At 39.3% G+C, this 26,015-nt stretch overlaps 1 protein-coding gene across 7 annotated transcripts in view; it reads right to left on the reverse strand.

The window, feature by feature from the left end:
* RBM33 (RNA binding motif protein 33) overlaps nucleotides 1–26,015 on the reverse strand; it is a 101,762-nt gene that overhangs the window by 21,773 nt on the left and 53,974 nt on the right. For 6 of the 7 annotated variants that reach the window (XM_072854714.1, XM_072854715.1, XM_072854716.1 and 3 more), the window contains 5 exons: nucleotides 20,227–20,386; nucleotides 19,030–19,361; nucleotides 17,916–18,164; nucleotides 16,799–17,086; nucleotides 8,530–9,168 (listed from right to left, as the gene is read on the reverse strand). In XM_072854714.1, the coding sequence (XP_072710815.1) occupies nucleotides 8,530–9,168; nucleotides 16,799–17,086; nucleotides 17,916–18,164; nucleotides 19,030–19,361; nucleotides 20,227–20,386 (1,668 nt within the window). Of the gene's footprint in view, nucleotides 1–3,906; nucleotides 4,397–8,529; nucleotides 9,169–16,798; nucleotides 17,087–17,915; nucleotides 18,165–19,029; nucleotides 19,362–20,226; nucleotides 20,387–26,015 lie in introns of those variants that run through there. The other variant, XM_072854718.1, reaches the window with a different exon arrangement.

Raw genomic sequence — 26,015 nt, forward strand, 5'->3', positions numbered from 1 at the left:
CATTATTCTAGAGTGACAACACTTGACAAATTCCCAAACCATTTTTCTCAGCCTTTGTGGCCCTGCTAGCTTGTATTAACCCTGATGAAAAATTAATTTTCCTTATCTTCTGCTAAACCCCAAAATCCAAATCCGCCAAACTGGCAACTCTTTCTGTAAAGGTATTATGAAAACCTCTAAAAGATTAATTGCATGTCTTCAGGTGACATTAAATTAATTTCTGTACTCGTGACAGACATTTGATACTCCATACTGAGAGGACAGATAACATTGTCAGGATACACAGAAGGACAGTGGTGCAGTGTCCCAGGGCAGCCTCTTATGAATTCTCCTTTCGATAAGGCCATACTTCACTGTCATTGGCACTGTTAGTGATCTTGCAGCCCATAGACCTCACTGCACAGGTTTCTATTAACTACGACAATGCTGTGTCTATCCATGTAATCTTTATAAAGCTAATTCAAAATCACCCAATAGTAAAGGGATGCGCATGCCGGATAAAGCACTTAAAGGAAATAAACTCTGGTTGATTTGTGTAATAATAACAGAGAGAAGCAAAATGTTTTCACCTTTTCTCAGATGTGCTATAACTCAAATTCTCTGTAACATGATGGAGGCTTAAATCTTGCAGGGAAATCTCAATCCAAAAATATCTTGTAATTGATTTCCTTTAAGAAACGAGACACCCCTCATCTGTTACCAGTTTAAGTCAATATTTCTAGAAATGAGTACTCTACAGTATCACAGTAGTTAAGGGGGGGGAAAAAACATCCTTTAGGTTACTAAATTCATCTTCGCTTCAAGGACAAGAGAAATTACTATTCGTCAGCTATATAGCTTTTCATATGTAAACTTACATTTTACCAATACTGTGATTATAGGAAAAAAGGCAGACATCTACACAGACAACTGTGATTCCATGTAACAGAGAAAAAAAAAAAAAAACAAAAAACCCCAGTAAAGCAAAAACCATGGAGAGCAAGAAAGACTATCATCTAATCCATACAAGTATTTTCTCACTACAATTATCAGAAACATATATTAAAGGCAAACCCCTAATAATTAGCTATTTCTCTTTGACTGGTGCTCCAAATGCTTTACCACTTTGATACAGCCAGTTGACAGACTGAGGACCTGGGAACAGGAAACCTAATCACTTGCCAAATATCCCACAACCAAGTGACATGACCAGGCACTGTTTCTGAACAGCTGAAGATCTGTTTTCAATCTGTCAGATGCCAATAAGAAACACCTGGAAATCTTTTTTGAAGGCCTTCTAAGACCTTTAAAAGTCTTTTTTTAAGTTCAAGAATAGCAGTACTTAAAAAAACTCCTGCTCTCCAGCCAGGCTAGAATACACTACTCTATCAACAGACAACTCATCATTAACACCTGGTTTAAGACATACTAATGGTCTAGTTTTGACTCGGAGTACACACAGAAATAAGCTACAACAGACCACAGAAGTGGTAGAACCACCAAAGCATTCCCTGTTCACAGGAGAAAAAAAAGACACTTCTGGTGCTGGCCAGTGAATTACGGGTTTCTTTTCCCAGCCTAAAACTTTTGCATGGGGCAAACTTATCTCAAACAAGAGCAACCAGACTAAGCAATAAATAAATAAAATGCAGAAACAGTTCCCCTCCTGTGATAAAAAGACACTGCTAAGCTGCTTCAGCGAGCCATGATGTGATGACTATCTTCTCTTCTGTGCCTAATGGTGTATGAAAAGTCAGAACAGCAAGAAGAAAATGTCTTGTAAAAAAGCAACTAATTCCATTTAATCCCATGTACTAATAGAATTCTTACCTTAAGTACCTCCTCATCTGCCCAAGAGGAGAACTAAGGCATGGAGAAGGACTGGTCAAACAGATGTTAGACAATCCTAGCCATACCCGTGCTACACTGAAGTTTCACCAGGAGTGACAGAAACACAGTTGATCAGATGTCGAATCATGACTACATGTTTTTCTAGTACAACCACCCACCAGTTCATTGTGAAAAAAATATAAATCCTGTGTCAAAGCTACAACAAAATCAAGGTTCTGGGCTGGATATGTGTAATACTCTCAGAAGTACCTTCCATTTTTACATTGCTGTCTGCAAAATACATAACGTAAATGTCAATAAACACATTTTTGAGCAAAGTTTCCTGGTTCCCTTTTCAGTTGCCAGTGTCCAGGATAACTTTTTGTACAGAGAATTTTAGTGAAGACTGGACACGCAGAGAAATCACCATGAGAAAAGGCTCCTGCTGGAAAAAATCAGTGATTCAAAACTTCTGACAGCCCAAAGCTCCTGAAGGAGCACTTCTCAGCCGGACACCAGCCATGGCACAGAAAGCCAGTACTGGATATCAGAAACCAGTACAACTGGAACTTCCCTTCTTGTGTCATATCTAGTTTTTCTAGTTCATGTTCCTTGAAGCTTAAAACTAATGGCAAAGTCAAATCCCTCTGGTGTGTTGCCCTAAGCTCCTTGTACAGTCTTGACATGAACAACACACATTACCTCCCTCCCCAGCCACTTACAGTGTCAGGATTCTCCCGACTCAGAGCCACACCTCTGTCCTAAAGGTCTATTCCAAGCGGTCAAACCTGAAATACCATTTAACAAAGGCATTTGAGACTTCTCGAAATACTAAATTTAAATTGGACAAATCTGCACATTTCCCTCCAAAGTTCAGATTGCCTTCAACTAATTTTCATTTGAAAACTAGCTCTTTCTCTTTGTAATGTACTTTAACAGTGTTACTGTTGCCTTTATTCATTTCCCATTAGGAAACTGGGCTACTAGACGCTGTGTAACACCGACATCGTATCAATATGAATTTTGCACTATAACACTTACAGTGGCAGAACAACTCTCCTTTGAGACTTAACAAGAGTGACAAGCAATACCAAACGCCTTGCTTTCAGGGTGTTCAGGAGGAAGCAGCACTCTTCAACATACAATTTAAAAGTCTCCTGAGGAAAAGGAGAAACCTGTTCTGCCATCTACAATACGAAATACTTTATTGCACTTTAGTTCCAAGTTATCCACAGCAAAGTTAAATTCAATTTAGGCAGATATCTCTTCCCCCTTTTGAGGATTTTATTACCAACCCATAAAAAGTACGGTCTGTGTGTGGTTTGGTTGTCACCTTAAGTCCCTCTAGTTGCTAAGTGTGTCCACACATGCCCATGTATTTCATTTTCCCAGTAATCAAATATGCCCCAAACAGCACAGCATAGCCTGCCTCACTACCCCCAAGCCATGAAATATTCTGTCTCTACAAGGACCATCCTCACTGGAGGTCTGGGAGGACGGGGTTTATTGCTCATTTTCAAATGTTTCATGAAAAGACTATGCCTTTTCATAACCAGAATACCACAGGGCTCCCTGAGTTCCATTTTTTTCTGGTTTTAGTTTTGGGGTGGAAGTGTGAAATTCATGTCCATTTGTGAAATATTTCCAGAGTGAAATCTTGCAGGTTGTGGCAGGCAGAGTGCTTTTTCAACAGCATTTACATTAGTACTGCTTCAAAGGTCTTGCCCATTTTGATACTCTCTAAATGACAAAGACGGTATCTGGGCATTCAGATAGCACGGTTTCTGCAGCTCCTTCAGTCTGCTCCTGACAGAATACAGACATTATTCATAACCTCCTTCAACTACTGGGATACGAATAAACTGCAATGCCATTCTGCCTCTTACAAACTAACAGTATGGCATGCAGCGAGAGCTCCTGTGGTGTTTCTTGCAGCTGGTAGTGCTGCAGAGCTGGGTGAAGGGCTCCCTCAAGAACTTGTCATGCAAATGCCAAAAAATCTCAGTGTTTGTAATTCCTGACATATTTAGATGAAAGGCGCTATAGAGCTTTCAAGTCAAATATTTTAATTAAACTTGAACATACACATGCAAGCAGAAACAAGTACAAACATTAAGCAAAGTTGGTTGATAAGGTTACATTATCAAACAAGAATCATCTCAATCAGTATCTTTTTCCATATTTAGAACTCCATATTCATCTCTTACAATTCTCAGTTACTCTAAATATGAATGAAGTTGTCTATCTTCCATTCCAATTCTCTCTTTCTTTTTACAATCCGAGGACAGTTTTTGTGACAGGCTTTTCAAACAAAAAGAACTTGCCAAATCTTTCTTCAAGCTTTTAGGATAAAGCATCATCTCAGGTTTTCAGGAATTATGATCACTAATAAGATACTGCTTCTAATCCAACAGGGAACACCGAGATTTTTATGTATTTTTATATATACGTATTTATGAAAAAAGCTCATTGTGTAGCTTTCCACAGAGACAAAGACTGGTGTGTTCTTGGTGCAGCATAAGAACCAGCATTTTCAGGCCTTTGGGACAGACACACATCTCTCTGAGCATGGCAGGCCATTTTCTGGCTAGAGAGAAATCACCCAACAACAATATAAGATGACTGAATGATACACAGATTTTAAGATATTACCATTTCCCAGAGAACCTCCAACTAAATGAAAAAACATGTTCACCATATATCTCTCATGAGGTTGTAGCTGGCACAAACCTGTTCTTCCAGGACTAAAGACACTTCTAATATACTGGCTTAAGGAATTCAATTGCACTTGGTACTGGAACTATTTACCAACAAACGGATCACAGAGAGCCCAAATGAGACCACCACAAACAGCCAAGGTGTTAGAAAACATGCCCCATCAAGAGAGAGTGAAGGACACGAGCACTCAGAAACAGTTAAAAGATCTTTAAAGAGAGAGACAGCCACAAAGAGGGATATAAATTCTTTCCCATGTGTCTTGAAGTACAATACAATTAGTCATAGATTCAAAATTGCAGCAAGAAAATGTGGTTTGGTCACTAAGAAAATTCTCCTAAATGTGGAAGGATGGAATAGATGGCCAAAGAAATCTCCAATAATGAGATCTCAGAAAAAGGTTGGTCAAATCTGTCAGGAATGCTGCAGAGTTCATCCCTCCTTCAAGACAGAATAAATTATTTCTACGGTCCTTTCACCCCTATTTTCTATAATTTTACGATCATGTTTTTAAGTGATTTATTAGGGTGTTTCTTCTCAACAAACAACACTCTACAATCTCACTGAGTTTATTCTTACACTTATCTTTAGAAGTGACTTCAGGCTCCTCACCAAGCCAGGCAAATCTCAGAAGTTTTCTTAGTAAAATATGCAAGTATGAATACTCAGCAAATATGCTGAACTCCTATATCTGGAAAGGGCAGTGCTGAAGAAACGCCACACAAACCATAAAGCACACTGGATCCATCAAAAGATATTTGGGCCTCCATGAAAAAAACCCAAAAAATCAAAGTTCATCTGCTAAACACTAAGCACTGCCTCATTTTCCAGGAACATAACATTTAAAAGAATAATTAAAATGGAAAACTATTCACTGTGCTGCCATTCCTGCATAAATTACAGGAGTATTAGAAAGGGATGGGCATACTAGTATTGGGGGGGAGGCGGGGAAGGGATTTGTTTAAAAAAAAAAGCATCAGACAAAATCATTAGTGACAGTACCTAAGGTGTCACCTTGATATGCAGACTTAGTCTGACATACAGAAAATGCTGAATCATTTTCTACTTCCCTTTTCTTTAAGTGTAAGAAGCCACAAATTAAAGCAACTTATGCATCAGATAAAGTGGACAAATTACAATATTTCTTGGAATGTAATTAGTAATTCTTCAATTCCATAAAAATACTTAAAAAGCAAAATCCTCTCAAGAGAGAATATTGTGGAAACACATGAAAGGCCATTTTACCTTCTTAAGTAACAAGGGATATTTCCACCTGGAGGTCAGAGATGCTCAGTAGTACTGCAGTGCCCAGCAACACAAATAAACATAGAAGCTTAGACTGGGAAAGATACTGCCCTCAAGAGAAGAAACCATTCTCTTCTGACAGTATTTGTATACCATAAATCTCACCAATGCACCAAGTACATCTCCTTAACTGTTAAACAAAAAAACATCACCAGCAATGCAACACCGTTTAATCCTGTTCTATGGATGGTCCTACTAAATCTAGAATGGTCCTTGCTACTAGCTCCTGTTTTAGGTCAATTTGCTCTAGATAGAGTTAGTATAGGTCTGGCCTCAATCAGCTTCTTCAACTGACAGCTCTACTATTGTACTGTACCATGGCTGGCAGGCTGAAAGAGAAGGGACTTTCCAAGTCTTTACAACATGCATCAAGAGAGCTTCGAAAAGGAACGTGCATTGTGTCTAATCGCAAGCCATCTCACTTGTACATGGGTATTCAAAACACCTCTGCACAAAAGAGCTCTAGAAAGGAAAAAGGGTACAAGCGATTAGACTGAGGCAGGGCTGCTTAACTGCAGGATCAAGTCAGAGCATATAGATAAGAGACACCAGCCATCCCTTTGGCCAAAGGCAGGGAATTAGAGGAAGCACTATTACATGCTAAGGAGAATGGCTAGGAAAAATGAGATTTGGATTTTGCTTTGTATTTAGGGTTGAGGCAAAAGTTGTGAAAATAAATAAAGCATGTGGCAGGACTAAACACTAGAAATGGAAACTAAATGTGATTTGTGATCTTTATAGTATTCAGAGTCCAAGCAGCTTTTAATTCTTCTTTAAAATCCTGTCAAAATAGACAACATTGGCCCCCCACTGCTCAATTTTTTCTTTTTCCTTGTGTGGTCAAAGAAACAAAGTCATAGATTCAGCTTGTCACTAACTGATTAAAAATTAATCAACTATCTCGATCAGTAGTAAACAGCTAATTGCAATGCTTGCTTTTATTCTTCCACAGTTGGAAGGAAAACTTAAAATGCCCATGGCAATATGGAAAAAGTAATGACGACTACATGTAAAGAACCTGCTTTACCTTGCTAAAACCTCAGTATCTGAAAGTTAAGAAGGACAGAGCAAATTTGCTTCTGCATACAGTGAAAGGGGGGTTACACATGCATTTAATGAAGCTAATTGCTCTTGCTTACCATGAGACTTATCTGAGACAAATCATTTATGGTTTTCTGAAATAGAGCATTATGACAAAAACTATTTCACTGCGATTGCTAGTTTGGGCACTGATAACCATTTGTTATGAAGAGCTGTATACAGTGGTGACTGGCATTGTTTTGTTTCACCACATAATAAAAAGTTGTGCATGACTGCTTTATTCAATTATTCATGAATAACAAACCTGTCATACCTCTTACAGGCCACTGGGATTCCTGCAGACATATTTATAAATAAATATTTTTAGCCCAGCAGAAGCAATTTCTTTCAACTTCTTGTATTTTATTCTTCTGTACTTAAGTTACCATGTCTGAGAAATTAGACATCCTCTAAGTCAGGTTGTTGTCAGCTCTATTTAGTCAATAACATCCTTTATGTTAATAATGTGAAAGACCACATGGTCATTACGCAATTCACAGTTTTAAGTGTATTTAAGTTTTATGAGCTGGAGAAAAGCATTTATAAAAAGTAGTTAAGACTTTGGCATTTCAACTTCCTCTCCATTTCTACAGAGTAAAGCCTAGTCTCCAAGGCCTTGTTCAGTCCCTGTTAACACACTGTTCACTTCATTACAGATTACAGCAGTTCTGCAAGTTTCCCTAATTAACATTCTGAATAATTTAAGAAGCATTCTTCCAAAAAACCACCTCCAATGTATCACAGCATTAAACCACATCACATCCTTCTTTCCTCAGCATAAACCCGAGGACAGATTTCACACTGACAACACCATCTTGCTATGTCCCTCATCTCAGTTTCTTTAGAGCCCTAACAAATTAACTTGTCTTTTCATTAAGACAGAAGAAATTTGGTCGAGATACTTTCTAACCAAAGCCCCAGATCTTAAATATGCACACTGCCATCAAGACCACCATTGTGAGCCCTCCACAACACTGGTGCTCAAGGGACACTCTGCAGATAATAGACCCCTCATCAAAAGATAAGGAAATCTCATTTAGATGCAGAAGTGAAATGGCAACATTTTAAACCCAGCCTCTAACAGAAACAACCCCCTCCAATATACTGCTTAAATTAGTTTCACAACACACTTCCAAGAAAATAAAAACAATCTTCCCTTGTGTATAGAAACCACACTAACACCAGCACCTGCACACAACTAAATTAGGTGGCTTCAACTACCAAATAAGCAGAGCCTAGCTTTTTAACCAAACCTTAAAAACAGCAATCCAAATCCTTTTCTCTGACCAACTATCAGAACTACCAACTGTAAGCAAAAGGAACTCAGTTGAGGAGTCTTTCAGACGCAAGTTACAACAAACTTAAAAGAAAGGAGAATCACTTCAATGTGATTTCAATGATAACTGCCTGGCAGCAAAGCATTACAGCAAACATAGATTTCTGAATAAATGCTAATAACTTACAATTCGGAAAATATAAAACATGGACTATTAGGTCTGCTAAACCTGCTACTTCCCTTGTCAACTTAGGCCCATTTTTTATTTTGGGATTACACAGAATGAAACACACAAAAACAAACCATGACAACACACACACATGAGATGAGCCTTGGAAACTTACCCCTCCTGACAACTTAATCACCCTGACTTTGCTGCCGACATGGGGCCCATCTCCACTACCACTGTTTGTCCGCTGCATGACAGTCCTTTTCACGCCAGGTTTCAGTTCCTGGGGCCTTGCTTGTGCTGAAGCCACTCGAGCAGTCTGTGTCGTGGGCAGCGATGCTGCAGCAGGTTTTGTCTGTAATACTTTCTGCGGTGCCTGAGGCTGACTCGGAGGTACTGTCCTAGTCTGCCTCAGCTGCTTCACTGGCTTCATCTGCTGTCCTTGATACTGCATGTTCGCCCCGACCTGTGGGAAATCTGTGGGTTTGGGTTGGATATTTGGAACTACCATATCTTGCTTTTTAACAAGGAGTCTGTTTTTCACATTTTGCCTGGTCTGTAAGCCAGAGTGGGGTATGTAAGGGTTGCCATTGGTGGGGAACTCAGAGGAGTCGTCCTCCTGCTGCATGTAGGACTGCTGCATAGAAGGTTGCTGCTGCTGCTGCTGCGCAAGTCTTTCAAGCAATTCTCTCTTTCTAGCACCAGCCTGCTGCTGCCGTCTCAGCTCCTTTTGTTTCAGAATTTCTTCTCTTAGACGCTTCTGCTCTTCTATCTTCAAACGATACAATCTAGTTTCTTCATCTTCGTCTGGATACTACAAAGGAAAATACAAATGAATTTATAAAATTCTCAACAAATGCCCAGCTTGGTCAAAACAACATTAAATTGTTGTTTCAGATGTCGTAAAGCTGTAACTCTCTGAAGAGCTGTTTAAGTTATCCCTGATACCAAACTAAGGCTATTAGTGGAGTATATCTGCTGGTAAGGTTTATTTGCTATTCATTACAGACAAACAGCTCATATATGGTTTAGGACTTAGATATACTACTTCCTAGACCGGGGGGGGAGAGGAAGGGGGGTAAAACAAAAAAACAGCTTTAATACCAGTTGAGAAATCTTATCAGAATACTAAAAAAAAAAAGTTTTACAAATTGAAACTAATTTAGAAGTCTCTAAAACCAATTAAACTATTAATATAATTCAAGATATCAAAATATGTTTCAAATGGAAAGTAACAATACGGAGGCAACCCACTGTCACACAGGTTTTATCTTGCTCTTTTCTGACAAAGTAACAAAAGGTAGGGTGGTAAATGACCTGAAAGGCCCTGATTAGAACTATTGATTTTTCTCACAGAATTTTCAGCCTGATCTCAAACTCATTTGTCACACAATAATTGGTTATAATGAACAGCACAAGTCAATCTCTCTGACCTTGAACTCATGCACTCTCTTCAGAATCAAAATGTTGCCAAATGCAGTGTTGGAATATTAATGGTATATAGAGAATGCCTTTAATATTCCAGCCCTGGGCCCTTCTGAAAGTATTACACACCATCAAATAACCTTTCTAAAGATTCTTCAACTTCGGCACAACGGGTTCTTATGAAACCTGTATGAAATGGGCAAAAGTCAAGGAAATGTAGATTGTCATCATCTTAGAAAAGAAACCACATTGCTCTTGTGATACAATCGCACGCATTTTTCAAAATTACAAAGCACACTTTTTCATTATATTATTTTTTCTTTTCAATTGTTTGCAATATTAAGTTAGAGACTTGTAGAGACTGCTTAGAGATGGTAATGAGCATAACATTCTACTTGAGCGATATTAATCACCCCTAAGAAAGACAGCTTCTCAAAGTAACAATACTTTGCATTTTGGTAAATTACAGAATAAAGAATGCTAAAGTGTTTCTCAAATACTGGGAATCCGTGATTAAGTTATTTACCTTGCAGTAACTGGGTGCAAGCTCTTGTCAACACAAATGCCTTTTTTGCACATATAGGACCCAAATGTGTAACAATTTTTATTTATTTTTTTTTTAAATTCAAGTGCTTTTATCCCTGGTACATCCCAGAATCCTCTCCAACCCAAGGAAAAAAAAAAAAGAGCAGAACAGATCCAACCATAAAGTTGGTTCACAGATACAAGTAGAGTAGTATTTGTAAGCATAGAATCCAGATGCACAAATCCTGAAGGCTTGTTTCCTTCAGATATAATTGCTTCTTCCCTGCACACCTACTGATAGGGATTATTCCCACAGTGACTAAGAAATAGCTGCATGTCTCACACTAGAATTCCAGCGTAAGCAATGGCTAAAATAAGACTTCAACAAAACTGGGGTTTTGTTTGTTTGTTTAATATGGACTATAGTTCTGAGATGAGGTCTGTCCTTTTTAGAATGCTTCATATACCAAAGTGTTCTGATCTTCCTCTATACTTTTCAGACTACAATGGTGGTGATTAATGGCTAATCACTGTAACAACTAGATTACAGGTCTTCATTGATAGATGGTAATAGGAATGTACTTCTACAAAGTAAAATGGGCAGTAGTGAGAAACTCATATATTTCATCTTAAATTGAAAACTGGAGATGCTGGATTGTAGTAAAAAAAAAAAGAATAAGGCCCTTACAAAATACAGTAAAAGGGTAAGACCTTAAATCTAGTTTGCATAGGATGACAAAATGGATAAACTCCAGATAGGAAGAGGATGTGCTGTTATGCAGATCCTGATGTAACAAATAAAATTTGCAGTCACTTTCAGAGACAATAAATATCTCAATTACTGAAATTGTCCAAACAGAAAACCTCTTCCACTTAACTTAATGAAGTTGCTTTGCTTTAGATCAGAATATTCTACATTTTATCTAAACAGGTTTGATGGATGCGAGTGAGCCAGCACCAGATTTACCTTTGGAGGTAGCGCTGTATTTTTTTTTTTTCTTTATTCAATTGAGGGTGTCAATACCAGCAATATTCTCCATCCAATATTCACCAGCTCTTCTGTCTTTATCAGCTGTCCTTTATTATCAGGGACCTGTCTGCTCATGGTATCATGTAAGCAGTTCTGAAGGCCTTGGAAGATGTAGATCACGATCTAGTAAGCACAAAACACTAACTCAAAGGCTACATATAGCAGCACAGAGATGTGTACTTTGTGGCACACTTAAATGAGTCTTGCCAGCAGACAAGGAATGAACATCCTGAGGGACTCTGACCAATATGTCTGTGCAGCACGCACAGAGACACCGATTTCAACTACACTGGCATTAAACACAGAAGACAACTGACAAACTAGATTACCAACACATATGAAGTTAGATGAATGCTTAGCAGAATCTTCAGGCAACTTGATCTCAAATATAATCTGAAATTTTCCTTTCAGGAACTCAACTCAATACTTAGGAAATCAGTATGGATCCTATGAAGTCAATTCCTTCTTAAAAGGGTAAGCTCTGAAATCAAAGTCCAAGAGCTCTGAGGTTATATGACAACTGCAGATCAGTCCATTAACAGGCTACAGATGGACCTAAATCCTTCATCTTCATAAGCAAGTTGCTACTACTGTTAAGTTCTCAGTAACATACCCTTGCAGCTAGAGTAAGACCAAACAATAGAATGACCCTGTGATCACTAACAAAATATTTGAATTAGGAGTCAGGTTTAATTGGAATTAGTTGTGCAATGACCCAACAGTACAGATTCAGAATGTACAACAAACTCCTCACTAGGCTGAAAACAAGGGCAGTTAAATCCTCTGCTGCTTAGCTTTAAGAGCACCTTATATATACTACACTATACTATACTGTGTATGTGTGTGTGTATATATATATAAAAAAAACCTATAGTACATATAAGTGACATATACTATGTAATAAGGAGCTTCATCATACAGAACAGGCAAGACAGTACATTGGGTCAAGATGGAAACAGTACGCAATGCCTATTGCTAATGATTTTCATCCCATTAGTTTAATAAGCCCAGTACAGATTTCTCCAACAAGCAGTAGCACTGCCAAAAACAAACAAAAAAAGAAAGCAACTGGGAGAAAGTAGACATCCTTCAAAGATGTCATAAAGTTCACAGCTTGTGTTTGGAAGTTTCCTGCCAAAAGCAACATTATCTGTAGGTGAAGAAGCAGAAGAACTTGAAGCAGCCTTTTTCCTAGATGAAATCTTGACACTTCACCTTTTTCTGTAGAAAACTCCACAACATGAAAAACAACGGTATACTGTATACAGCTCCTCCTTTTACAGGAGGCTACAGAGTACAAGGCTAGAGATGCAAAGCAGTTCCCTTGGTTTTGTGGAGGGTTCGGGTTTTTTTGTTAGGGTTTTATGGGGGTGGGGTGGTTGTTTTTGTTTGTTGTTGTTTAGGTTTGTGGGGGGTTTGTTTGGGTTTTTTTGTTGTTGTAGTTCTTGTTTGTTTGTTTTTAAGTGGAGATTCTCATCTGTCTTTGAACAATTCTTGAACACAACGTATTTAATTGCAGTTTGAAGGGAAGACCAAGCCTTAGCTATAGGTTTTCTTCTGCCTTAAGGTCCAAAGAGGCTTTCATGGAAAGTGCCAAAAGAAAATGTTACAGGCTGCTTTTCCGAGTCTACCTGAAGAGCAGCAGTAAGAGAAGCAGCAGTCCTACAGCATTCTCCAGGACAACTTAGAATGGCACTGTTGATTGAGGAAAAGACAACAAAGACATGCTCTAAAACCAGGATTTAAGTTTTCTACTGTAATTTAAGTCCTAGTATCAGCAGCTTGCTTCTCATATAGTGAATTAAAAAAAAATAAACCCACACCTTTTCAGAGGTCTGCAGGCTTTATTACTAGTTAGTAGAATTAAATGCAGAGTCATAAGAACAAGATATTATAAATGTTCTGGTTTGCTATCAAGGAACAAAAAAGGAATCATGCAACCCGGCTCACTTGTGTCCCTCAGTAGAACAGGTGCAAGGACAGAGCAATCAAAACAGTCTGATCTGTGGCATACACACAAATCTATTCAGCAGGTTTATCTTTATTTTAGCAGCTGTAACATTAGAAGCAAAAGAGGCTAGAATCATTTGTCCAAAAATTCATGACAAGTCTTCATAAAAGGTAAAGGCCAGATCCAAATTACATTGTTTGGCTGCTTGTGTTCAAACCCACGAAGTATCTTAAATAAAGGCACCTACATATACATCACACATTTCATGTTACTGATGATGTCAGGTCCTGAACCCCAGGAAGGTATGAGTCACCCTACAAAACACAGTTGCTGTGCACCTCGAAAAACAGGAAGAGAATTAAGAACAAGGTTACAAGTTACTTTGAGAAGCACACTGCCCTCTTGCGATCTTCCAACTGGAAAAAGACTGTGATAAGAAGAATCTTCTAAGCAGAAGACAGGAGACACCATTATCAAAATTTGGAAATCAAACCTATTTATACTGGAGAAAACGCAAATTTAGACACGTACAATGCTTCAGGTAGTTAATTTCCAAATATATGAAAAGGATTTAGATACATTTGCTCCAGCAGCAATGTAGCAACTATTTTCCATACTGCAAGTCTTTTTTAAAAAAAGACAGCAATGTAAAGCCCAACAGACCAACTTCAAAATTTACTGCATTTGGGAGATGGAATGTGAAGGTTTTCTATCAGTACATCAGGGACATTAACTGCTATATAAGTAGTAATATCAGTACACCTATGATTATGCAGCACTCTGATTTCTCTCCTGTTATGAGCTCCAATACCCATTTCTTCTAAAGATATTCACATCACCCTTCTACGCTCCCCCTCTTCTTCAAACTCAAAAATGCTTAATATTGCCTTAATTCCTCTGATCCTAAACTGACCTCAACATGAGCAGAATTAGGCCCACAGTCATCCCCTATACTTTCCAATTTCATCGACAAAATGATTTTTCAGGCTGAGGATGTGCAAGTTTAAATCTTGGAGAGTAACAGCTACTCTAAACAGACAAAAGCATTTAAAGTCAGTATTTTGCAGCCTCACAGGAACAGGAACACAAGCATACCATTAGTAAGGTAGAAATATGGTTTTTAATCTTCTAGTCACTCAGGTTGCAAACCTTTCAAATATCTATTTTGAAGGTGAGCAAAACCTTTAATAGCCAATACTGCTATTTTTTTGGTGCTTCCTGAATGATAGGACATTCATAAATATGACAACTGACTCTTCGGAAAGAAGGATGCAAAGAAAAGTCTTCATAATTTTCCAGTTGAAGACACTTGCAAAATAACCTGCCCAATTCAGTTATGAGCAATACAGCTAGAAAAGATGACAGAACTTAACTCTTTCTCTTCTTCATAGAAAGCAAAAGAACAGGACGAAGTTAGCTAATTACAAGAAAAACACACAAAAAAGACTGGAAAACATTACAATCTGCCTAAGGAGAGAAATGTAATAACGTACATTACAACAATAGTGAAGAATATGATTAAATGCTTGGAAATTAACATTACTAGTGCAGCAATGCTTTTTGTAGAAGTGACAGTAAGCGGCATCAGCGAACAAGACTACCGCAGCAGCACAGCTGAAAAGGGACAACTGCTACGAGACCGCTGTTTGCAGCACAAGGCTCTATTTCAAGTCCGCTTTGAAAGGAGAGGGGTCCTGTGTGCACACACATTCACACACTTTCCTAGTACTTGCTCAGTGTATCTACAAAGGCTTTACTTCTATGATTAATAATAGGAAACACTAGGAGACATCATTTTTTCCAAGGCAACTTTTTTTATCCTGTTTTGCAAAAACTTACATGAAACAGGTATCAAACTGTTTTCAAAGATAGCTTTGACTTAGAAATAAAAAGAAAGCTTTATTTGTAAAACCAAGAATTCACATGAGTAAGATTAGTTAGTCTTATAACTACAGGTTTGCTAGGATATGTTTAAAACTTAAAATGGAGAGAACAGGATGACTGCTTTGTTTGGGTTTTTTTTCTTTGGTTGGTTTTTTTTAATTCAGTTGATTAACAGGAGTGAAAAATATTCATTCATTTTTCTAAACGCTGCCAGAGATATTTCAGAACGAATGCCTTAATTTTCATATGACTAAACTATGAAAGAACTTTAAGATGTTTTAAATGGGAAGGCCTGTAGCTGATTTGCTTCAAAACTTACCTTACTAACGTCATGAAAGACAGAGGCTTCTCTAAGAGGCACTGCGTTTTCTGTGATTTAGATTATTCCAAGAGACTGAATTGAGGGGAAGAGGATTACTTAAGTCATTTTTTCAAAAAAGATCAAAATTAAAAGCCGAAATGCTGAAATAAGGAGTTTTTTTTTTTATATTACCATTGAAAAGCAAGTGCACAGGAGGTCAAACACTGCTAGCTATGGGTTTCTTTTGTGCCTCATTTGTGAAAATTAGTTATGACCATCCCTAATTCAAGAACAAGATGAAAAGCTAATCATGAGCAGCTTAAAGGGAAGACAGTATTATCACAATTAAAGCTTTCAACAGTTGTTGAAGAAAACCTGGTCCTTGAGACAAGATTCATGGTCAACTGAACTATAAAGATTTACAGTTCTGCTCAGAATAACCTGACACTCAGAAATTATACAGGGTGCATTTAGCCATCATGTTCCTCTGCTACCTCCTGATGTTCAGGATTAACAGCACCATCAGTGCAACCCTACCCACTCTCTCAAACTAACAGTGCTCATGGAGAGTCCTCTCTAGCTTCCAGGAGGATCTGTGCAGGAAAACGGTCATCTGTTCACCCTGCATGATCCAGTGGAGCCCAAAACACTGGCATCTCATTTTTTGATTGTGCAGAGTACTAGCAGAGCAACAGCATCATTTTCTCCAAAATGAAAAACTTGAAAGCATCTCCTATTTTCACTCACATCAAAAGGTTGCATAAAAGAGATTTTCTTCAAGAGCAAGAAGCTCCATGGACGATGCAGCTGCAACCTCCAGCATGAGTGCTCAAGACCCTAGAGGAGATTGGGCAGCCTAAAGAAAAACAGCATGAGGAAGACAGCTCTCAAATAGCCCTTTTTTTTGAGCCACAAAGCATCATAGGAAATAGAAGAGAAGAGGTTTGTTGACTTAGAAGCAAGTGATTACCTGAAAAAAAACCCAGGTCATAATCCTGGAAGACAAAAAATGGGCACAACAGGTATTTCAGAGGCTTGTATCACTGATGGCCTTTATACCATCTGTCTTTTCATAGTAGAAATGACGACTCCTCCCGCAAAACAGACTCACCACAGCCCTTCCAACCTTCCAGACTTCTTTTTTTATCAATGGAGACTGGTTTTGCTATCACATTAAAGAGGAAAGTGCAACTCAGAAGGGAGGCCTCTAGTGGCACCAAAAATATTGGGTGAATAATACATTAAGTGTGCTTACAGTTCACAAGTCAGACTAGAAAAGTTTTAAAAACGTGGCAGTTTTTTGTTTTGTTTTTTAAGAAAAGCCTTACCTCTGGTTCAGATTTCACTTCTGATTTTGCTTGGCCCACTGGTGTGATTGCTTTAGCTTTCATCTCAGGCCTTCCCTGTGAGTTTCCAACACCAGCTACAGACTTGGTGGCAGACATCGTGCTGGTAATGGGTTTGACCTGAGCAGCTGGGGTAGAGGTTCGCCTGTTGTTGCTCATTTCCATAGCATGTGATGGTGCTATCGGCAACTCACGCAAGTTACTATTTCTTGGAGCAGTTGACTGTAGCTGCTGATTTGGACGCTTGACAATATTTTGTGATGGTGTATTCTGAAAAGCAGAAAATTAAAAAACTGCAGACTTTCACTACAAACCAGACTAAAGTGTTTCCTGTTTCACATTTTCATGATTTAGTTAAGTTTGGGGGAAAAAACAAAGCTTTCTGAAGAGGCACAGTATTTTCAATGTGAAAAGAAAAATTATAGAAATGAGAACATTTTAACGATGGTTTTATTTTTATTTAATTAAAAGCAAAACTGAATCTCACTTGTTTAACGTCTTTCTCAGAAATTGGCTTCACTGTATGATTTATTTTCCTAATCAAAGCAATTATTCTGAACTACAGTCACATTGTCTTCAGCACTGTTGTGCTACCCCAACCTACTGAGCAACAGAATATGCTGCACTGGAGCAAACTCTCAAGACATGAGTGGCACTATCTGAACCAGAAAGCTTATTAGCAGTGGTACAGAGAGGCTTTCAAACTGAAAGCCAGAAATGAAATTGAAAGTCAGAGAACTGGGCTCCAACACAATGACAGGCTACCAGCAGTTTTAAAATCTTACTAAGCAAACCTATCCTCCAAAAACCCTTTATTGCCAGTTCTTGGGCAACTGCATCATCTCTTATTGGACCCAGATCAAGAAAAACACAGAAGACTGGAGGAGAAAAGAAAAAGGGAAAGATATATGTGCTGGTTTTGGATGTAGGTTATAAAATGACCAAGGCAGAAAAGGAGCAAGAAATGGTGAAAGAAGGTGACAGCAGGACAGAATAAATGGCACTGAAAAACCATGCTGGTGAGTTTTGAAACCTATGCTTACATGCTTGATACCCATGCAGAACTACGCAAGGCAACACTGATGTACGTGGTACTTACATGTCTTGGCTTCATTGGACCCTGTCGCGGCTGACACTGCATCCTGTTGTTATTTGGCTGCTGCTGCGTGGCCTGCATATGAGGCCTGAACTGTGGCTGGTTCATGGGCATCAAGGGCTGTGGTGGCCCTTGGAGATGATGATGGTGTTGCTGCTGCTGCTGCTGGTGATGGTGTTGCTGCTGCTGCTGGTGATGGTGCTGCTGAGGCTGAGGTTGTGGCTGAGGCTGTAGTGGAGGATGCAAGGGACCCTTCACAGGAAGAGAAAGATTATTTGTTTTTAGTGTCAAGGTAATAAACTCCTGAAAAGTAGCCCAAGCCTCCCAAGTCCTCAAAACATCTGTAAGCAGCTAGCTACAGACCAGGCTAAACCAAAAGTATACTGAGTAAAAAACAGACTAACAGAAACTGTGCAAGGTAGGTCTACACTTTAACCTATGTAAGTCAACAGCTGAAGTGGAAAAAGACAAATGCAAGGGCTCCTGCCCTCTGCCCCCTTTTCTAATGACTTTCCAACTGTTTGGGTTTTGGCAGGTTTTTTTTCCCCCCAACATCACCAGACTTCAGGATTTCCCCATGTTCAAAACACAGACACCACGAAAAGATCCCGCACAAAGCCCACCAAACGTGCAGGGCGGCCCTCCCTGCACATCACCAAAACATTAGCCCACTTCCAGCTGCGATTCAGCTTCCCCCCGGTTTGCGGGAGGCCCCCGCTTCCCGCCGGGCCTCGCAGCTGAGCGGCAGAGGGCGCTCCCACCCCGCCGCTGACCCGCCGGCCGGGGCCGGGGCCGGGGCCGGGGCCGGGGCCGGGGCCGGGGCCGGGGCCGGGGCCGGGGCCGGGGCCGGGGCCGGGGCCGGGGCCGGGGCCGGGCTCCCTCCCCTCCGCGGAGCTGAAGCAACCGAAGGAGCCAGGACCGGGCGGCAGGCTCGCTATCGGAAATACATTAGTGCCGGCAACTGGGGAGAAAATGAATCACTTTTTCAGGCACATCTGCCTCATACCTGTAATCTCAAATAATTCCACTTTAGCTACATTAGTCCTATAAGCCTACAAGGCAGCACTGGGCCACTTCCCACATTGCGTGTAAGCCCCTTCCTGCTGCAGACCCGTACCTGCATGCTGGGCTGCGTGTGCGCGGCGAGGAAGGGCTGTCCCGGAGCCTGCAGGAACTGCTGCCTCGGAGGGATGAACGGCCGCGGATTTGCTGAACCCGGCTGGTTGAAGTGGAGAATCCCCACAGGACCTTGAGGCTGCATGTTTGGCCGCACTGGCCGCTCTCTGGGAAACACCGGTTGTTGTCCCTGCTGATTAAATGCTGGCCCAGGCTGGCTGAACGGCATCGGATTTTGGGTAGGGACAGGATGCGCGCTATTGAGAAGCGGTGGAGGTGGCGGTGGCGGGGGGCTCCGCTGCTCGAACAAGTGATGGCTTGGAAACCTCGGATCTGTGGGAATCAGGTAAGTACTTAAATGACAACCTCCTTGGGACACAAACACACTTTCAAAGCACACAGCTGTATTTTGATTTGGAAAAGTAACCTGAAATTTGTAGAAAGCAAAATCGTATGAGATGTTTTAACTTTAAGAGCTACATTTCTCTTGCTTCTGCCACCAGTGTATAAAAGGAATTGATGCTTGAAAGATCAGCACAACTGGGAATTCGCTGGAATTAGGAATACCTTTTAGAAATTCTACTCTAATGAAATCAATGAAGGATTCCAGGAATTAGAGTTCAAAACATGCAAGAACTCACAAAATTTTGATGCCGTTTGCTGACCAGATATTTAGCAAATTTTTATATATATATAGTGTGTAAAATAGGTATAAAATATACATTTTATATATGCACATTACATATATATGCGTAACTATATATACACACACTACCTATTTTGTTTGCTATGCTGTATCATTTTAGCAAACCTTAACATTTCTTACAGTACACATAGTCCAGACAGTTTGAAGAGTTACTAGTGGAAACCAGAGTGTATGGAGAGTCCTAGTTATCTAAAATGTAACAAATCACAAGAACTTTATTGCAACAATCACTTTAGATACTAATTTTATTTTGTATCTGTATAAATACATAGATTGATGGTAGTTACAGATGGAGACACAAGATTACATCAGGGAAGGAAAAAGATACTAGACCACCGGAATTTTTGGCATGTACTAGTCTGGCTACATCAAACAGGATCTTCTGGCCTTCAGTCTCTTCCAAACACTTCATGTTGTATGATACACACTTACACTGCATAGCGACTTTACGGAAAGTGGATTTTGTAAGTTAATGGAAGTGAAAATGCTTACCTGCTATGAAGAAAGGATCTCTTTCCTGAGGAGGCGGAGGAGGGAGCGGTGGTGGCGGTGGTGGTGGCCCTCTCCACTGGTCCTGGATTGGCAGCCTTGGGGCTTGGGAGAAGTTGGTAGGAACTGGTCCAGGCGTATGCTGCTGAAAGTCTGGAGGGCCCTATTTAATAAGACAGAACTGAGATTAAGACTACCATCCAGGAATTTATCTATTGCCTGCTATAACTTTTTTCTCTTAAAAATACAGTTGCTTTATGAGTTATCTCCTATCATCTGTACAAATTGGCAGCCCTTACCGAGTCTTTCTTTCACAATGGAAGATATATTAAACCCCAGTACGGTATCTTGAAATGAATTCACAATGTTTTAATAATCACTAGCACCACAGGAATGCCATTTCTTCTCAAGCTTATTAAAATCCACGCAATTATTGACCTTCTTTCCCATTAATCCAAAAAAATCTGAATGTCTACTTTAGAAGACATTCCTGACATTTATCTTCTTAAACCGTGCTATTCTTCACCATCAATTTAGTACAATGTAAGCTACAGCAGTGAAGCAGCTTTACTTAAAAAAAAAAAAAGGGGGGGGGGGGGGGAGGACAATTTATGGCATCCAGAAAATTAAAGAAATCATCTTTCAAAAGAAATAACAGGAGAGTTACACTTCTGTCTATTCACAACTTAGCATCTGAAGCATTATGTGAAAGAGTGCAAAATTACCTTCTCTCCAGTTAAGTTTTTTTAAAATGTAAAGTGAGTCTTTACATATTGCAGAAAGCAGGTTGTTAATCCAAAAGCAGAACTTCGCAGAAGCCACACTTGAGTAATTCACACTATTACAATTTTTTATTTTATATCACAAGTTGACAAAATATGTTGGCAACCTCTGATAACTGGAAGAAGCTATGCCTCACATAAATCATATTAACAAACATTTCCTTATTATGTGTGCGTAAATCAAAAAAGTAATGAAAATATTCTAAGAACATGCTTGTTTTCCTCTTTATACAGATCCTGAAATCAGTGGTGACACCTGTTCTGTCTACATTTGATGCTCACCTTAAAGCTTAAAGCTTACAATTGCTGAAGACAAGCTTCCCAAAACAGATTTCAGACCAAACATTCCCTGCTAGACTGAAATATGGTCATCAGCAAAGGACCAAACAAGTAAGTTGCAGTGGCTTATCGTTTATCTATGGAGCTTCCCTCACCAACAGTATGCACAGTCTCACTCTATCCTATTTGTACTGCAAAAATACTAGCCTTTTAGGAAAATAATTTCTCACACAGCAAAAAATGTGTATTTGCCCTGGAAACTGAAGTCCACTCACTGCCAACGTAGCACAAAACAAAGCTGCTTCACATCCTTCTACCAGCACGATACAACTGGGATTGGCAAGGCCCAAACAAGTAGATGAGAAAGGCACTGAGGATCACAGCCATTAGTACATCTGTGGCCTTCTTGAAAACACCTAAATGGGGATATGTAAGACACTAAGATCTCTCATTTGGAAGCGAGACTCTGACTACTTATTTTATGCCATTAACCAGCCATCAACTGTAAATAGTTTATCATTCCTAGAGATTAAAGGGTCTATATCCTGCTGCCAGTGCTCCTAGTCAGCCAGTCTCCTGTGGGTATTTCATTTAGTGGAAAGACATTATATTACACTCAAGCATGACAGTCCTCATAACATACATACTGTTTGTAGGAGGAGCTGCTGCACTTCTGCAAGTGAACAGTTACCAACGCAAAATATTCCTGCCACCTCAGAAGAGACTAACACCTTTGAATTTCACAGGCTATCTGCAAACAACAGCAGCTGGAGAAAGAGGGAGCTACTTGGGATGGAGAAAGTGACATTTATTTGTCCCATCAAAATCCGTTCAGGTTTAGCTGACCAAGGCTGTTCAACTGCACTGCCCTTCCCTCGTGTTGAGCAGGACAGCACTGGCTGCCTGCCAAAAGAGCAACTGAACACAAACCTTGAGGACCCTGACCCTTCACTCCCAAAACGCACCTCTACCATCACCGCACGTAGAAGCTGCCAGAGGTACTTTCAAACTAAGGTTAAATGTATTCCCTCATCTTGGAAGCCTTGGTGATAAAAGCCTATTTCTCAAAGCATTGCTCTTACAGCCATCCTAGGGAATACACAGCATTTCTGCAGGCCACACGGCCTCGAGGGAGGCACCCAGCAAACCAACTGATATTTAGCTATTTAGGTATTAGTTTATCACCCCATAATGTATAAGGTCATTGCAACAGAGGCAGGGGAGAAACCAGTCCATCAGGGCAGTTTTCACACAAGATGGTTTTTATCTTGTATCTTATTTACCGCACGTAGTCACATTAACATATTGCATCTGGGGAGAGAAAGCAGTCTCGACAGACAACCTGCTTTTTCCTATTTTCTGAGAGCTTGACTTGGAAGCTCTGAAATTCTCCCTGTATTTTTCTCTAGACACAATATATGCCTACATATATCTTAGTTGTTTCTAAAATAGCCAGCAAAAGATAAATTATGTGGAAACTTACTGAAACCTGGACTAATAAAGCGTAAGTATCACATATTTGCCACCCAAGCTGAAGAACTGGCAGCAGTAATGATCTGACTGGGCTTGTTTCCAAGCACCAAATGGCATTGCAGTGATCACAGTCTCCTCTACCTGCTTCTTCCAAACTTGACGTATTCTGCCCTGGTCAAGGTAACAGATCCTTATCAGTCTCTTCCCTCACTCCCAAACTTCAGTTTTAGTGCTAGGCTACAAAATACAGGCTGAGGCTACAAAACAAGCAGGCATCTCTGCTTCTGTTACCAAATTTGTAACCCAGTCTCAAGCATCTTCCCCAATATTAATTCTTTGTCCAAATTAGCCTTACTGTTCTCCTGGTCCTGCTTGCCCTTCAGATACATTCTCTCATCCCCATCATGTCTTTCACTCTGCCCGCTGGTTCCACTTAGTCCCACCATGGATCCAGCTTCTCAGCTCCCTGACTCCAAGCTGGTGGTCTTGTCTTGTGCCAGCTGGTCAGGAACTCTTATTTGCCCCACCCAGACCCTGCCTTTCTTGCCTGTACACTTAGTCCAGGCAATTTCCCCTCTTTCCTGCCAGGGAAGAAGTAAATGAGAGCACAGGTTGAAAAAGATCCTTGACTTGTATTTTAAATAAACACTTCTTCGTACCAGAATACGTTCCCTCTCCTGCCAACCCACACCTTTGTTATTATGCCCAGATCTACCTCATCCCAAAGCGGCCCTGAATTGCAAATGCATGGGAAGTCCAGTTGAATTTCACACAGCTCTTACATACCGAAACATCCTCAGTGCAGCCAAACTCAATTTTCTTCCTTGAAAAATTGAGCAATAATAAAACATTTCTAAATAACTCACTTGGGCATAACAATATTTTTCCACCGTTTCAATCTCGGAATGAAAGTATTTGGAAAATTTCAACCAAAACAATTCAAAATGAGGCAGACAACCAGCACATCGTCTTGGTTCAAACCACAGAAGTCTGTTAGTAGTACACACGCTGAGAGCAGCTTTATATTTCCCATCATAAGGAAACTTTAAAGTCTTATGAAATAAGCTTTAGTGAAGTTTTAGAACTGAGTAATACAAGGTTATTTTAGATCTAAGAAAGGTCACACAAAAAAAGATTATAGTTTATTTACAAAAAAATTACAGAAACCAATAACCAGCAAGATATTTTACTGTTAAAAATATAAGCAATACTGATTTCAAGCTCCCTTCAGTACCAAAGGTGTCCATCCAGCTTCATTTAAGAAGCAAATATTTACTGTCCTCTAGATACTTCCACTGATTTTTAAGACAAACTAACAGTTATCCAACTGTTATCCAAAAGCTGGTATCCAAAAATCCCAACAAATGCCCACCAAAATACATTGAGAAAGTATTTTTTTTGCTCTAGTTTTATTAGTGGTGTATTTCATACAAGTGTATCCCACAACACAAGTTTGGGTCAAAATAACTCCAAAACATTCCATCAAAATCAGAGCAAGAAGTATTTGAAGTTTGGAATTCTTCCTATTGGCCTCTCCCTTTTTTTCCATCCCTCACAGTTAAGAATTCTGGGGGTTTTTTTTCACTTCTTAAGTAAGATTCCAGTTAAGCTTTGAGGCTGAGAAATTTTTAAAGATAACAAATATTTTCCAATCCTAAAGCCAACCCTCCTTCTCCATTTTGTGTTTAAAGTAACACAAAGATCCTTTTTATATCATGCAACAAACATGAGTTGTCCCTCAATGTCAGGATTCATGAGTGCTGCAACAATGACCCTTCCCTGCCAGAGCACCTACGCCATGCACAATGGAACAGAGGGTTCAGCTTTTTGAAACCTGAAAGTTTCAAAAATGGCAAAACTACAGAAGTACGTCTGATACAAATCACACCACAGTAAAGCTGCATGCTATACAGATAATTGAGTATCACTAAGAAATACCTACTTATTTGATTACTGAGCAGATTTTAACTTTATGTATATGACATTTTGAAGTACTACTAAAATATGACTGATCACATTTCTTGGCTGATAACCAAAGGCAAATCATGCAAAATTAATTGCAAAGACATTTGTTATTTGAAAAAAAAAAAAAACTAATTACCAATATTTGCTGCTTAAAAAAAAAAGAAATTAGTTTGATTCTCTTCCTTCCAATATCCATGAAAAAGACTGACCTTCACGTTTTTCCTAAACCAGCTTTGCTTCTAGAATCCCTGAAGAGAGAAATAAAATTCTGCCCCCAAATTACAGTAACATGGGTGGGGGGAAGCTTGTATTTTCAGATTTTACATTGCTGAGATTTTTCTTCTGAAAAAGCTTTCAGGACAATTCCAACAGGAATTTGTGTGATGGATTAATTTCACATACTATATGTGAAATTAAAACTCTAAGGTTCAACCAGAGCTACTACTTCCAGAGACAAATGAACTTTTTTTTTTTTAAAGAAAATATGTAAACTATGGTGGATATTATTCTAAGTTATGAGGTGTTTGTCTATTATTCTGAAATACCATTACAGTTTTTTTCTTCCAATTTAGGAATACACTAATACTACATCTTCAACTTTTACTTATGCCAAATTCTAATTGTCCTAAAAATAGTACAAAGTAATATAACAGTTCTCCATTAAAGTTTGAGGGTGGTGGGTTTTTTTTTGGTTGTTTTTTTTTTTTTTGCTTAACAGTAGTTAAACTACAATTCTAGGAGTGGATTATTTTACCATTAGTGTTAAACTCTACATTCAGCAAGTATTTGCTGCTAATAGCCCCCAAGTGCCCTCTGATATTTTGTAGAAAAGACCACGCAGAGCTATTTAACTTCAAAAATTAATGAAGAGCAGGTGCAAAAGCCAGATTTCATAATGGTCTAGTTTTTATAAAATAAGCATACTGTAACATAGATGCATAATAAATCTTTATATGCACAGTAGTTACTCCCATTTTTCATGGTTTTGCTATCCGGACAGTTTCAAATTACAACCAACTATTCAGTACACACATCAACTAAGACTCCCTACAAAAAATAATTTTAACTATTAGTTCACCATTATTATGCCTTTTAGGAAACTTCCCTACTTAAATCTCACAGTCTTCAAAATACCTATTTTCAGGTTAATGGGTTTCAACTGAACAAAAGGGAGAATTGCAAATTCATATGATCAGCCAAGGCTGCAAGGTTCTACATTTCAGTCCAAGACTGGGGCCAACTGTGACACTGGGGGGAAGGACAAAATATTTACATGCCCTTCCAGTGAGACCC

The sequence above is a fragment of the Ciconia boyciana genome, chromosome 2 (genome assembly GCF_034638445.1).
Source record: "Ciconia boyciana chromosome 2, ASM3463844v1, whole genome shotgun sequence".
Taxonomy (NCBI): Eukaryota; Metazoa; Chordata; class Aves; order Ciconiiformes; family Ciconiidae; genus Ciconia; species Ciconia boyciana.